This window comes from Xiphophorus couchianus, chromosome 12, assembly GCF_001444195.1.
Source record: "Xiphophorus couchianus chromosome 12, X_couchianus-1.0, whole genome shotgun sequence".
Classification (NCBI taxonomy): Eukaryota; Metazoa; Chordata; class Actinopteri; order Cyprinodontiformes; family Poeciliidae; genus Xiphophorus; species Xiphophorus couchianus.
The window spans coordinates 11,548,863-11,565,032 of NC_040239.1; the positions used below are offsets into that span (position 1 = coordinate 11,548,863).

Sequence of the window (16,170 nt, forward strand, 5' to 3'; positions counted from 1 at the left end):
TGCTTCCTGAAAGAAAAGGGGGGAAAAAAATCCTGGCCAGGTTGGAGTTGATGTTCACTGGGGAAAAAAATAAAAGACATACAGGTGGAATATTAGGCTACTGAGGATCAAATGGACTTGTATGGGAAGGTAAGGTTGTTAAATTAATGTAACTAGAAACTAAGAATGGGGAAAACTATTAGACAGGGCTTGTTTTTTTTGTTTTTTTTTTACAATTTGAGGGTGTGTCTCAGATAAACTGAAGCAGCGTCTCATCCAGCTGTTCACAGCTTGGAGACGCTCCACGCTGGAGCTGCTGCCTCCATGCGCTCTCCAAACTGTGTGTAAAAAAAACAAAAAACAACAAAAAAACTACAAGACCCGTGTTCTTTGTTCCCGTGACGTAGCTGATACCCATGACACGCGCTTCCTTTCGCTCAGCCGAGCCAGCAGCATCATCATCATCATCATCACCACCACCACCATCATCATCAGCAGCAGCAGCAGCAGCAGCAGCAGCAGCAGCCTCCAGATCGGAAGCGGAGGGGACAGCTCCCAGGTGCTGAAACTGGTTCGGAGACAGAGAGAGAGGGGGAGAAAAATACCATAAAATCAGCGTCTGCGGTATAGATTCAGAGAAATAAACCTCTATCCTGCTTATCAGGGGCAAATACAGGTCGAAACGAGGCCTTCGAAACAGGTTTGTCCACACAATGTCCTTTTAGTTTCACATATGTGGAAGAATTTTTGTGAAACGATAGAATGACATCCTCCTGCTCAGAACAGCCAGTCTATGTAGTTATCTGGCATGCGGCTTCTTTGCTTAGCAGCGCTTGATTATTATTACTGTTATTATTTTTATTTTTATTTTTTGCATAACCGGCTTATTATGTCGTGAAAACGGTGTCCTTGCAAACACAGACACACGCACACACACGGAGGCGAGTAGAGAGCGAGTGCAGGACGGGCATGATGGAGGTCCGGCATCTTTTATTTAGGCTGCAGGGAAAGATGGTCGCACATGTTTAGGGACGGAAGCTGGACTGCCCGGTCCAAACATTCACCTTGGAGGGAGCGATGACCGCTCTCCTGTCATCTCCCCAGTGCAACGTGCATCCTCTGAGGTGGCTGACTGCTGACTGCTGGCATGGCAAAGCTTATGTCAGAGTGTGAGCTTTCAGTACTCTGTGTACAATTGTAAACAAATAGAATCAAAGCGACATATTCAATTTAATTGGGTTAGATTTTAATATTTTTTTATGAGTTTAAAGGCATAGTCCCATTTTTTTTCAGGTGAAGTTATAAATAGTTGTCTTGTTCTTGGTTGAAAAATCTGAGAAATAAAAGTATCAGCGGATTTTTTTTTTTTCCAGAAGAGACCATTGTTAAGTGTGTTGCTGTTTTCTCTGCTGAACAACTTCTCTGTCATTTCGCTTATGTTGCCACAGATTGTAAATTAATCATATTTAACAGCTAAAATCAATTAGTCAACTGCCTGCTAGCTTCTAAAATCTGCTCTAGGTAAATCCTGCTTCAATTTTTGCTTATCAGTTTTCTCCTCCAGGGTACAAAATAGGAATTGGTTCACGAAAAAGGTTCGAAAACCTGATATGTGTCTTTTATTGGAAGAAGCTTTCTCAAGATTAATTAACTCAGCTTGCTAGCAGACTTTAGCATTAGCACTACTGCTAAATTAACTTAAGTGGATATAAAAATTTCAAAATCTGTTTTATTGAGGTGGCATTTTTTACCTTCCCCTAGCACATTGTAGCTCAGATTAATTAGCAATGTCTGCCTCAGAGTTAAGACTTAGTTTGAATTTGGCCTTTTTCTGTTGCAAAATAGACATTTAAAGTTACTGAAAACCAAAATCTTTCACAATAAAAGTTCTTGATATTTGTCCAAATAAAGAATCTGATATTTTTTAATTCACTCCCTTATGAAGAAGCTTATGTTCTTGGGTAAAATTTACATCATTTTAATATCCAATTTCCAGTACTCTGAAAAATTCATTAGTAATATTTTATGAGCCAAATGTTTCCCTTTTAGTAATAATATGAATAAAGACTATTGCTTTATTTATAGAGATTTTCTATGGTGGAAAGAATTCAGCTTGTTATCTAATACTCATTAAACCAACAGCTTGCTGTGTTGGTCATGCTGGTTTTCCTGACGCAGCCTTCTGTCATCTCTTGTCTGTATCCTGTAAAACTGTACAATGCAACCAACATGTAGATCTTATAGTTGTCCTCTCTCCTTTCCTGCAACTGCATACAAACTGGTTATTGCTGTTTTGATGACTTGCCAGCAAATCATTTTATAAAATGCTTTCACATGTACAGTGTATGAAGTTTTCATTCCTGTTGTTTTTGTTTTGGCAGATGGCTGCCACTCAGGATGTCAAGGGGAAAGGAGAAGGAGGAGACCAAAATTTTGACTACATGTTCAAGTTGCTCATCATCGGCAACAGCAGCGTAGGGAAGACATCCTTCCTGTTCCGCTATGCAGATGATGCCTTCACGTCAGCCTTCGTCAGCACAGTGGGCATCGACTTCAAAGTTAAGACCGTATACAAGAATGACAAGAGGATCAAATTGCAGATCTGGGTAGGAAATATTCACCAACACTGACATTAAACTTTCAGAAGCCACAAAATGTTTTATAGCTGATTTCTGCTGACAAGCTAAGAGACCACAAAGCCACGTTCTGGATGTGTTCGCATCTCTTTTTTTGGATTATTTTATCCAAACAAATTCCTGTTTCAGTTTTACTGTGTAATATTTCCATTTGGGATTGTTTATTAGATGTCATTTTATAAAGATCTGTGATAAAGGTGGCTAAAAAAGGAATAGACACCTCTTAAACATCAAGTTTCTCTTTTGAATTTCAAGACTTTTAATCTCCATATGTTTGCTGTACAATTCAACTGACCAAATCAAAGTAAAGCAATCCTTTGTTGAGGCACCTTAGATTTTATTTCAACTTTTAATATTCTGGATTTCCTACTTGCATGTCAAAAATGCACTTAACTAAGCAGATATTTATAAATAAATTGCTCATATGCATTTTTTAGGATGGCAGAACTTCCACAGAAGCGTGGAACGCAGAAGTTGTAGAGGATCAAAACAAGCTCTGGCACAAAAACACTGCTCAAAAAAATAAAGGGAACACTTAAACAACACAATATAACTCCAAGTAAATCAAACTTCTGTGAAATCAAACTGTCCACTTAGGAAGCAACACTGATTGACAATCAATTTCACCTGCTGTTGTGCAAATGGAACTTTGTACAGAACAAAGTATTCAATGAGAATATTTCTTTCATTCAGATCTAGGATGTGTTATTTGAGTGTTCCCTTTATTTTTTTGAGCAGTGTATATTACACCAGAGAAGCGTACAAAAACATCAATAGATTCATACATACATAATATGGCATGGTGAAGATTGTCATTACTAACAGGAAAAAATTATGCAACAAGAGAGCCAGTTAAAAAGCTGGATTTTCCTCAAATGTGATAGAAAGAAAATATTCAATTGGTCATGGAGGCTGCTGAAAGGCTGATAGAAACACCGAGGGAGCTGTAGGAAATTCTGGTTGGTACTGGTTTGTGTTTTACAGGTGAAAACTATTTCATGTTATTCCATATTCTATTCCACATGTTAGGGAGATGGCTTGCAGCAGAACATGGTAGTAGCAGCCTCATGACGTGGGCCTGCTAGATATGATTTTGGATTTTGTTAAAGGGGATGCAGTTATAAACAGTCATTTCTGACCCAAAGCCTTCAGGTGTCAGATAGACGACTGAGGATGAAGAGGGATTTAAATTCCAGCATCACAGCCTTATATTCAAAACAACCCGAACTGGATGTTCATCAGAATAAAGCTGCAGACAGGAATTATCCTTACTGCTGAATTTATTCAGATCATGTGTGTGAGGTACAGTGAGCACATATTGCCAAGACAATATATGGGATGCTGACAGACTCCTACTAAAGAATCCTAACAGTAAAAACTATTCTTTGGCAAGGATCAATTTTAGGTTGTGTATGCGATGCAACCAGGCCTTTGCATCTGTTTTGTTTTAGATTTTTCCCTTTAACAGGGTTGTTCAGTTGAATTGTAGAGGAGACACACTCCTTCCAAAGTGGAAACATTTTTAAAATAATTTACCTTGGTCTCATTTTTAATCTGGTATTTTTAGATTCAGTGTAATTTATATCCCAGTGGCCTCCAAGGTCTCTTGGAGAGCTTAGATTTTGTTTGGTTGCTCTTGCAAAGTGATTCCTGTCGCAGAAAGGTTGTTGTTCTATATCAAGAGTCCATTTGATCCATGTTTGTCCCATTCTCTGCCCACATATTTCATAGATGCCTGATACGTCAATGAGAAATAAGAAAAGTGCACCTGGACAGTTCGAGTCAGCTTTTTGGCTTGTAGGGCAAATAGAGATTGCTTACACACAGAGAAAAATCTCAGCCTTGCATCTTTTGACAACAGGATTTGCATTTTGTATGTTTTTTTATGAATAATCCACTAATTGATAAATATAGGACTAAGATTAAAAAAAACTATAATGCCCACATAAAAACGTCATAGTAAAAGCTCAAATAAGGGTCATAATCTCTAGTGTTCTATAAATTCATGCATACAGCAGACATAGAGGATGATGCATTTCCTTAAAAAGTATTCACCAAACGGCTTTGTTGTGCTTTCTAACACTGATCTAAGTGTGTAGGCAGATGGAAATCGCAGCAATACTGACAGCAGACTAGTAAGTGTTAACGTGGCACATTGCAGGGAGGAACGCAGAAGCAACACCTTGCTCGGAACATGTGGGAAACTGAAGAATTTGAATGTATTTAATTAGGAATTTTTCTGAGGTGCAAAAGCAGATTGCACCTCAGATACCTCACAGACTGTAAACATAAAAAAAAAAAATTAAAAAATCCAAAAGACGTCCTGCCTCTCTCTCTTCTCTTTTTTCCATGTGGAGGCTTTGCCCATTTTGGGGAGCAGTAGGCAGCTTCTGCAGCAATTATCCATCCTTAGAAAGTGAAAAATTTTGTATGAACAGGAAGATGAAAGCTAATCGGGATAATGTGTTTTCATCAGCAGCAAAGACAAGCATATTCTGGGAGGAAAAAGGATTGCCCTTGCATCCAGATAATTGGCCTGTCTCTTTTAATTGGCCTAAAAAGAGCTGAGACATAAAGTAAAGGGAGCTTTTAAGGTGATGTGTATTGGCTAAAGTCTTTGCACTTGTCACACGTCATAATACATTTGGACTTCTCGCTGCAAATGTGTGAGACTGTGGTGAATGAAACTGACTGATGGCACTATCAGAAAATGGACACATGCAGAACAAGAAGGCTTTTGCACACAGCATGTTTCTGCTCGCTGCCTTGTAGAAGTCAGCCGCTTTGATTGATTTCTGCTGAGCACCAGACGAAAAGCAAAGCTTTTTAAAGTGCTCAAATTCCATGGACTTAAGCAGATTTTTTTTCTCTGTTTCACTCTATTTTTTAACTATGTCCAGTGAAAGAAAAACACTTCAAGCTATTGGGTAATTGTTAAGTTTTCAACTAAAATCTCAAAGACGCAAATTTCAGACAGAAACACAGACTGGGGTAAAATGTGCAGATGACTAAAGCATGACCTGGTTCATGCACAATGACAAGAAGAAAAAGCTGAGGCATTTCCATTCTTTGCTTTTATACTGATTGGCAAAAATATCCACTCAGCTTTAGCTTGTTTCCACAGGCTTTCATGTGATAACCACAATGTGTTTTAGTAGCATTTAATTTAACATACCAACTCAAAGTAATTTATAATTGTAAAGTGGAGGGAAAAGGCTATATAGTTTTAAATTTTTTTGTGTGACATTTATTTTTACTTAGTACCCCCAACTCAATATATTGAGTTGGGGGTTGAATTGTTGAAGTTGAATTACTTCTACAAGTTGTTTAAAACTGTCACACATGAGCTTTTATGAGAGTTTTTTCCCCCTGTGGTTTCGGGAACTGATGAGCTGACGGGACGCCCTCAGTGCTTCCCCAATGTCCGACCGTTCCTCACTCTTCCTGAGTTAGAAATCGGGGAGGGCTATTAGTGCATGTCTCTACTAGGTTTGGCAATATATCTCAGACTCATTCACTTTGTCAATTAGATTTAGGTGTGGACTTTAACTGGACCATTCTATCACAAAAAATCTATTATCTAAACCATTCCATATTATTTCTGGATAAAGGTTCCTTATCCTCCTGGAGGATGGACTTTGCTCTCAGTCAAGTCTTTAGATCTTCAAACAGGTTTTGTTCCAGGATGGCCCTGTTTAAATCTTCATCTATCTTTCCATCAACACTGATCAGCTTCTCTGTCTGTGCTGAAATAAAAAAACATTGCCCACAGAATTATGCTGTCACCACTACATTTCAAATTAGGAAATTATCAGTGTTATTTTTTCTGCCAAAAGCTTTGTTTTGCATGTAGGTGAAGTAGTTTTGTCTCATCAGACCAGTGCAAGTTTTGCACATTTCTTGTGTCTCCTACATAGGTTATGGAGAATTTAAAACACAATTTGTTCTTCTTTTACCAATGGCTTTCTTTTGTCACTCTCTTCTATAAAAGCAAGGTTTGTGGAGGATAAGAACAAATGTGCTCAATGATTCTCTTCCCCCTGAACTAAGGATTGCCCTAGATTCCCCATATTCCTCTTGGGTAACAGATTAAATATTGTTCTAAGATGTTCACAGCTTGGAGAGATTCTTTTATAACCAATTCCCCACTTAGCAATTATGATCTATTTTCATATGTCCAAATACATTAAGGTTTGTGATAATAATTTGACTAAAAGAGAAAAAGTTATTTTTCAAGTCACTGTTTGTTGTACAGAACATTAGTGAACATTACAGGCTGGTGCTGGTTTTGGTCTCTGCATAATCTGACAGAGAGTCCCAGCTGCAGCGAGGGACCTGGAAACAGAGCTGACCGGCTGTGAGCAGTGTCTCTGCAGAGTGAAGGTCAGATGTGTCCTCTGGCTATAACAGGCCCACTGTTGTGATGGTGTGCAGGCAAACAGAACGCCAGATTACCGTGGCAAACACAATCCCGAGCTCCCTGGTTGCCGTCTGTTCGTCAAGAGCCAAGTAGAGCAGCCAGTATTCCTCTGCCATGATTCACAGACAGCATGGAAACACACTTGTGGGTGCAAGAACAAAGCTGTAAACATACAAAATCAGCAGGAGGAACAGGAGGGATTTCTCATTATGTAACCCATAAAACAACAAAACTACTGTACAAATTTGGTAATCAGCTCCTAACTGTAAATACACTTTTTACATTTCCATTTGCTTCCTGAACATCTTTTGACTGTGATACATGGATCACTGTGTGTACACAAACACTCTCTCAAATTGAAATGGTCTTATTTCTATATTTGGAACTTTTTTGATGAAATGCATTTGATGTTCTTTGCCTCACTGAACATCGCTGATTGATTCTCTTGGAAAGGACTAAATCAATTTCATCAGCTAAAACTGAGGAGTTGCTCCTGGCACCCTATCACTGCAAAAGCCAGTTCAGCTATTGGTATAATGATTAGTTCCAAATAATGAGCACGAAAGAAGAGGAAACTTTGAAAATTGCAGCCATGACACCAAGCAGATCAGGCTTTGTGTGTATTAATAGCAGTGCATTAATAATGTAAATGCCGGCTCATGAACACTGTACTCCGGTGTGTGCAGCTTCAGCTAGTGCAGGGTTGGGTCAGTGACACCGAATCATGATGTCTGTGTGTAGGACACTGCAGGCCAGGAGCGCTACAGGACCATCACTACAGCCTACTACCGTGGTGCCATGGGCTTCATCCTCATGTATGACATCACCAACGAAGAGTCCTTTGGCGCTGTGCAGGACTGGTGAGTTTGTCTTGTTTTATTGATTTATATTCACTCTCTAAACACAGTACACTGAATATTGACATTTCATAAATTTTTTAAGTTATTATCTAATGTGGATCAAGTTATGGTCATCAGTACAGTGATGTCTGAAAAGCGCTCTCCCATTTTATCTGCTTCTGAATACTTTGTGTGAAATCTGACAGACTCCCTCTGCAGCTTGCCTGTTCAAAGGTTTCATAGAAACCTTTGCAGGCTGAACCGTAACTCTGAGCCAAACGTCTGTTCTGTTGACGCATTCGTGTCTAGAACTGGGATAGCAACATTCAACTAGTCACAGAAATTAGGTTTCTGGGTTAGTGTTCTTACTTTGGAAATAACACAAAGCCGGGATGCCAGAAACAGAATGTATTTTAATGTTTACTAATCAGGTGTCAAATTGTGAGGTGTTTCCGACAAGCCAAAGGTTTTGCCAGCTCAGAATTGGCATTTTTGCTAGAGGAAATTATGTAATTCTGTGCTTTCTGCATTAAGTAAGATTACATCATTTGATATGACCTTCATAATGTGCCATAATATCCTGAGCCACCCCGCATTTGTATATTTAGCTTTTAAGGACTCAAAAGTCATCCTAACCTCCAAGAGATGTTTGGACTACTATGCAAAACTGGTTCAAAGTTTTAACTTGTCCTGGAGTTTTCTATGAAACATGTATTTATGCCTTCAAAATGTAGAACTTTAAACTCTTTATTACTACTCTCTTCCCAACACAAAATCTGTTATTTCTTTAGATAAAGCTGCGAAAAATACAAGTTTGTCAAACACAAAATGGTATTCTGATATAAATGTGATCTCCAAAGACAGGTGTGAAAATTAGTACAGAGTCAAAGACAAACTCAACATTTATTCATCTCAAATGTCCTGTCAGATACATTGCCTTTCAAAACTATTAATAAATTACAAATGTTTTACTTTCAGATATCATGTGACTGACCAACAGAAAGCAGTTAAATTATTCAGTGCAGGATGAAAGGTTATATGGTTTTCACATGATAATCTGTAAATTACCGTCAAGAGACTGACATTTTTGCCCGTTCTGTATTAAAACATACCTTATGAGTGCATGGGAAGTGTCTGTAAGCATTCATCTTCATATCTTATGCCAGGCTGTCTATTGGTTTATGTATGCAGTCTGATTGAGACAACACTTTGAACTAAACCGTTTCATTGTTGCTCCAGTTGCTTGTTTATGGTTTATGGCTGCTATCCTGCTGGAAGGTGAACTTCTGCCCCAGTTTCATATCGTTTTCAGTTTTCCCCCTAGTAAAAAAAACGGGGTAAATATGAATTATTTCAATATATATTTCAGTAGAAATATTTCAATATTTCTGATTGAAATATGTTAGAGCTGATATTTTAATCAGCTACAACCTGTCCAACTGAAGAAAAGAATCACCATAGCATGATGCTAGGACTCGACAGAGAATTCGAGAGAAAAAAAAACATCCATGAACTTTGAAATATCCTCCAAAAGACCACCATGTCTCACCTCACTTTCTCACTTTTAGATTAGTCAATTTTACAGCTACTTAAGAGTACACATGTTCACTATCAGTCTCACTATCCATATTGCAGATGCAACACTGTAGGTCAATGGTTGATTTACCCTAATATAAGCAGCCAGATTTTAATCAAATCCCTGTGAACCAGACAGGTTTTTCCTGTTGGTCCACTTGTGATTGTTTCAGGACCCTCTGACTCTTTGAAGGTTTACTGCAGTCTGAGCACTGACTGTGATGGCTGTCTGATGAAAGGGAGCCATGCTTACAACAGGCCTGGGTTACCTGAGAGCTTACTTAGCAGAAAGAGGACAATGGAGTAAAATACATAAATGCAGCGCTCCTCTTTTGTCTTTGCCGCCAGCTTTAGTTCTACTTTCTCTTGTTCCTTGTGAAAAAAGGGAGGGAAAAAGGAGGTTACCATGGCAATGGCTCCATCCTAAACTGTCTCTCTGCTAGTCTTTTGACAAGCTCAATTCATGCCTGAGTCAGAGACAACCCAGAGAAATATTGTAGCACTGAAACTAAATGTTGAATTGAAAAGAAATTAATAAACAGTCATTTCAGATTTTGTTTTCTACTTGTGAACCAGCAGTGAGAGGGCAAGCTCTAACATCTTGTTGCCATCTCTCTTTGTTACTCAGTCTTTCTTTTTGTCTCCTGCTTCTCTCATTCCTGTTTTCTGCTCATGGTGTGTTTGCTGCCCTACTTTCAGTAAGACTGCAAACCCTGCAGCAGCACGTTCCTTAAAGTCCTGCTTATTTTCCAGAGTTCAGAGAGGTTAGAATAGAGCAGACCTTAATAATAACCTTAAGCTGGGGATTAAAAAAAATAAAAAATAAAAACAGTAATTAACAGTAATTATCATTTTGTTCCACATAGAAAAATCATTTTAAAATGAATGGCGTTTTCTTCACATTCGCTATAAAGTGCTCCTTTTAACAATAATTTGAGTCGAAAATATCTTTTTGACAAACAAATTTTCTTTTTTGTTCATACTAGTGTCATTTTACACATTTATAGTTATTCCAATACACATAAGGGAGTATTTTTACATCTAAATTCTGGACATGAATGAGGATTGCTACCATATTGGTGATGATGATGATGGTATGCAGGATAAATAATATGATGATGCAGAGGGAGAATAATGTATAGGATAATGATGCGAATTATGTCATTTGATAAAAATGAGGATGTTAATTATAGGAATGATAATTAGGGTTGGTGATTATGGTGAATTTCAGTTGCACAGTGTTTGTTGATACCATATCCTAAAAATTGCGTAATGTGCAAGGAGTAAATAATGACCTATATTTGAACATGAAGTGGCAGCATATTTTGGCTTCACATATTTGAAATTGACCCACTTTTCTGATAACGCCATCAGTGACTCACAAAATGGGATGAGCCAAAGAACATGAACGTAATCGCTGTTCATGACCGCTCCAAATGGCGGACAAACATTACATCATATGCCTTCTTCCTCCATCTTTCCATTTTTGAAGGGTCCTGTCAAACAAACAGAGGCACAACAACACATATCTGTCCGTTTCTCTTGCAGCAGACCCCATGAAGATGATTGGTCTCTCTGTGTGTTTGTTTCTGATTCTGTGCAGGTCGACCCAGATAAAAACATACTCTTGGGATAATGCTCAGGTAGTGCTGGCTGGAAATAAGTGTGATATGGAGGAAGAGAGAGTGGTCTCGGTGGATAGTGGCCGCCTGCTGGCTGAACAATTGGGTAGGTTGTACAACAACATCCTCAGCCACAGGTATTTTAAATTATTAGGCAACACAATGAAAGAGTTGCATACAAACTGTATGCACCACCCTGCAGAAGTTTACGTCCGTTTTGAACTTTCTCACATTCTGCCATGTTATTATGACAAACCTTAGCGTACATTATTAGAAAACAATTGGATAAACCTACATACATATACAATTTATCGTTTAAGATGCTGAGAGAAAGATGATCAGTGGTTTCCAAAAAAGTCTGTAAAGTGCAGATAACTCTTTGTTTTCTTTTCTGTAGGTTTTGAGTTCTTTGAGACGAGTGCAAAAGACAACATCAACGTCAAGCAGACGTTCGAACGTCTCGTCGACCTAATTTGTGACAAGATGTCTGAGAGCTTGGACACTGATCCGGCTGTCACCACGGGAGCCCCCACCGCCAAACTGACAGACAGCGCTCCACCCCTCCAGCAGCCTGGATGCAACTGTTAGTGGCCGGCAGTAGAAAGCTGTCGGGGCAGGAGAGTGCAGGAGGTCCGCGCTCTGCCAGAACCGCCCTCACCGGACTGCAGTTCAAAGCCTGTTTAGTAGTAAAAATTGCAAAGGCTGCTGCTTTATCTCCCAAACGTTATCACCTTATATAATAAGCAAGTACAGTCATTACTAATGTAAAACATATAACATCACAGGTTATCTAGACTATAGGGAATCAGCATCCTTCAGCTAGTTAGTTTGATAATAAACCAATCCTGTCTGGCAGGACTTGAAATAGTTCAACACTTAAACTTACACAGGTTGTCCTTCAGACCTTTAATATCTTTATGAATACCTATACAAGAAATAGAATCAGTGAGTGCTTTAATATGTCTATGAAGTTTTCTGTATGGTGCAAATCGTCCTTTTATTCTGGGTAATTTTGACTCCTAGAGCGGCCAAATCTAGGATTTAGCGCACTAGGCGATGTAGCGGCTTTCCTTTGTGTAACGACTGTCATAATAAGCCTCTGGCTGTGACTGTGCAGTAAGTGAGTGTGGATTTGCATGAGTGTGTCATGTCATGTTGCCATTGATTAATCAACTACCTTTTGGGGAAAAAAGTGGCCTTTCAGCATCTCCAACTCGGCCTCTGTTAGTCCCTCTGTAAGTCCTGCTTCCTGTTGGAATGAACTGAGTCTGTGTAACTGATGGGAGTACAGTTTCACCCTTTTGCTGTATGTAGATGTGTGGATTCTTTAATAAGTATCTGAAAAGCAACTCAATCATTATCCTCAGCCTTTAAATGTTTGATGCAAAGAGCATGCTGCCAAAAGGTCAAACATGTGTGCAGTTTTATCTGAAGATAGGCCTTACCCAAAGCTCCTCATCCTCAACTCCATTTCATCGAAGCACAGTAAAGCATTCTGATAAAAGCAGATGATGCGTCCTGGCATGGAATAAACAGCCATAATTTCTTATTCAGCATGACTTGTGCTGTAAAATTGAACCCCTTCTTTAAAAAGAGGAAAACAAGATGTATGTTGCTTAAAAAAAAAAAAAAATCAGAAATATACACCACCTTTGTCTTTAATAAATCTGTGCCGTGTAAAAGTCGGAAGTAGTTCAAAAATTCAAAGTTTCGAGTTCATCTCATAAATTCATAAAAAAAAAGTGCCAAAAACATTACGGTTCAACTAACCTCTTAACTGTCACGCTCAAAATACTTACATATAAGTTAGTGAGTCCGTGAGGAGACTGGTGTCCTCATGACAGTTAAGGGGTTTAAACATTGTTGGTTGCTTGTTGCATAAGGAAACAAAACTACAAAAATGTAAAAAAAAAATTTAAAAAAATGCATGAAGTCAGTCCTGACGTATCGGTGTAGAATTATACTCTGAGACACTGTAAATATCACTCTGTCTTACAGATTTAGGAGCATTGTCATGGCACTCGCTGTGAAATGCAATGGGCCAACAAGTGCAATATTTTATGGATGAAACCCTGTAAATAGTTTCCTTCTGTCATCTTGTCCAACAGCTCCATCTGCAGTTTGAGAGAGAAAATAGGATGGCGTAGTTTTGAACATGCTGTGTGCTCTCTGAAATGAGTGGGAGCTTCACTGACAACCTGCAGCCACTGAACGTTTGGTGTCATGTGTATAGTGGACATAAAAGACTAGAGACCCTGTTTAAAATGTCTGATTTTTGATCTGAGATGATGAGATCAAGATAAATCCTTTCAGAATGTTCCACTAGAACCCAGTTTCAGCTGAAAACAAACACCCCAAAGCATTGTGCTGCCACCACCGTGTGCTACTGTGGGTATCTTATTTTGGTGATGTGCATTGATATTTTGTGCCATACAGAAAGTTCAACCAAAAGATCATAACACATTTTCCAACATATTTTTGGGGACATTTAAATGTTTTTTTTGTGCTAAATTTATATTGACTGGGATGGTTTAAAAAAATGCTTTATGTCCTCCCACCCTATCCGATGTCTCTATGTTGCTACACGCATAGCAGACAGTTCTTTAGCATATTCTTTACACTTTATATAGTTCTCTTAATAGCCTGCCTAAGAACTTTTCTTTTTATTATTTTGGTGGTACATCCAGTTTTTGATCATATTTAATGTTTTGCAAATTCTTCTTGTAACTCATGCTGTTTGACAATGAGATCCATCTGATGCTTTGGAAGCTGTTTGCAACGCGTGTGGTTTTCTGTGGAAAAGTCTAAAACAAAGGCTGAACTTTATTTGATGTGGATCAGACTTTAAATGATGGCAGATGTGTATTGATTCCAATTTAATGTGGGCTGGAATGTGGCCACTAATTCCGAGCACATCCGCGTCCAGTGTTTTATGAAAGTGAGCAGACTGGTGCAGCCAGATTATGGGAGTCAGATTGTTTTTAACATGGTTTTTAAGGTCAGAGGTCACATTATAGGGGTAAATATTCTGAAATTATCTATCTTGACATCACAAAAACCTCCCACTTTAACAGGGGTGTAGACCTTTCATATTTACTTTTAGTGTGTGGATGGGCGTACATGTGCGTGTGTGTGTATATATGTCTGTCTGCCATATTGAAGAGACGAATTAGAGCTCTATAGTGTATTGTTTGTGTATACCTTTTTGTACAATTGTATTTGCGTACTGTATGCTGTTCCTGCTAACTGTTGGGTGTTGACTGAACTTCTGTTATGTCAAAATGCAGTGTTGTTGTGCAAATAGTCAGGGAGATAACCTAGTCGATGCCATATGCTGTACTGTTAACACAAGAAAAGGGATACACTTAAACTTACACACAAAGTGTGTTTGTTAACATATGTGTACGTCTTATAACATGTTGGAATAAATTATAGTAGATCCCAAGAAAAGATTCATTTCATAGAGAAAAACAGTCAATCGGAAAAATAAAATCTCATTTTAGAAACCTTTACATATAACTGAATATATTTCTTGGAGTGCAAGCAAAAATGAAATTGTATGTTTTTGAGATTATAGGAAATAAATTCAGATTCTATGACGGGGTCTCCGTTTCATCTGTCTGACTGTGATAAAGCACGATAGGGGGCGCTGGAGGCTAGTGAATAGTGTGCAGACCTCTGTCTCAGCAGCTTTATTCAGTTGATGCAGTGGAAGTGGCCTTTTAGCAAGACAAAGTGCGCCACCTAGTGTTAAAATGAGATCTCTACAATCTCTTATATTTGCTCTTCCTGTCAGACATTTTTATCAGTCAAAATTATAACACATGCTCAAATACACGCATACATACGTTGATATATGAAAAATATTCACATTTGTAACCTTCAGCTAGCTTCTGGCATCTTCTACTTATAACTGGCTATTCTCTAAAGTGGAAAAGCTCATTAAAATAGGTTGATTTCATGGTAACCCAATCCTCTGATCTTTAAGGAAAGGGCTATGGGGAGGTAATTAAATAAGCTTAATGTTAGACACTATTATTCATTCTAAAGCATTTTCACATCTTTATGACAAAACTATTAGAACAGTCTATCTAAAGATTTTCCCACCAGACTCAAAGTATTTCTCTTCAGGTGACACCAAAATGGTTAGGGTGCTCAGCAACAACCAGGTTCAATCCATTCAAAAGCAACAAGATACTGATACATTGGCGTCACAGTTCACCATAAAGCATATTTTCTATACTTTACAACAAAGAAATAGGCCCCTGCTCCAGATACCCACTCTTTCAATACTAAAGTATGCAGCTGTCAACATGAACAATCCCAATGACCTACTTGAAAAGATTTTTTATTGTCACTAGTGGCCTTTATTTGAGAGATCAGACAAGAAAGTGGATAATGAGAGAGCGAGAAGACGTGCAGCAAAAGTCATCAGCCTGGGACTCAAACCTGTGACGCCCACATAGAGGACTATGGCCTCCATACATGGGTGATTCGTCGCCGCCGCACCATGGCAGCACCCTCCTTCAAAAGATTTTCATGTTCACCAGCAACAAAGATGAAGAGTTTTGGTCAAAATAACAATAATAAAGTTTGGAAAAATTAAGCTTCCAAACCAAAAATAAAAGGTATATAGGACCATTTTTAATAAAAAAATTAATGCCAATGTTTACTATAGTCAAAAGAAAATGAGTCAGCCAAAATGGACAGTCAGAACAGCACAACTTGGTATAGGACAATAAAAACCCGGCTGCAAAGAAATAGTTCTTACTAGTTACTAGGTCTTACTTTATCAAATGTAATCATAACCTGCATAGCAAACCTTTAGGGTTAAAGGTTTGCTATGTATCTCTTTAACCCTAACTCTAGGGTTAAACCTTTAACCCTGAAGGTTTGCTATGTATCTCTTGTATCCATAAAATAAATCAAATTCTTATAAAGTGTAAACTTGAAGAAAACATGTTTAAATTTATAAGGAAAGTAACTAAACTTACTTAATTATACATAAGACATCTCTTGAATTGATACAGAAATTTGCTCCTGTGTCTCAGGCGGCCTCAAATAAAATAAAAACATTTGAAACAATAACAAGCAACCAG

At 38.3% G+C, this 16,170-nt stretch overlaps 1 protein-coding gene across 3 annotated transcripts; it reads left to right on the forward strand.

The window, feature by feature from the left end:
- Positions 1-13: 13 nt before the first annotated feature.
- On the forward strand, positions 14-14,670 carry rab3c (RAB3C, member RAS oncogene family). 3 transcript variants are annotated; one of them, XM_028034413.1, is made up of 5 exons: positions 14-129; positions 2,361-2,585; positions 7,777-7,895; positions 11,053-11,177; positions 11,469-14,670. In XM_028034413.1, exons 1-5 carry the CDS (start codon positions 112-114, stop codon positions 11,657-11,659), a joined length of 678 nt encoding a protein of 225 aa, XP_027890214.1. In that variant the 5' UTR covers positions 14-111; the 3' UTR covers positions 11,660-14,670. The 3 variants fall into 3 exon arrangements, with proteins under 3 accessions (XP_027890214.1, XP_027890216.1, XP_027890215.1); XM_028034415.1 differs by lacking the exon at positions 14-129 and adding an exon at positions 388-538; XM_028034414.1 differs by lacking the exon at positions 14-129 and adding an exon at positions 438-679.
- The last annotated feature ends 1,500 nt before the right edge of the window (positions 14,671-16,170 follow it).

Coding starts and splice junctions, on each gene's coding strand:
- rab3c (XM_028034413.1), top strand. Junction 2,586..7,776: donor GGATCAAATTGCAGATCTGG/GTAGGAAATATT, acceptor GTCTGTGTGTAG/GACACTGCAGGCCAGGAGCG. Junction 7,896..11,052: donor TTTGGCGCTGTGCAGGACTG/GTGAGTTTGTCT, acceptor GATTCTGTGCAG/GTCGACCCAGATAAAAACAT.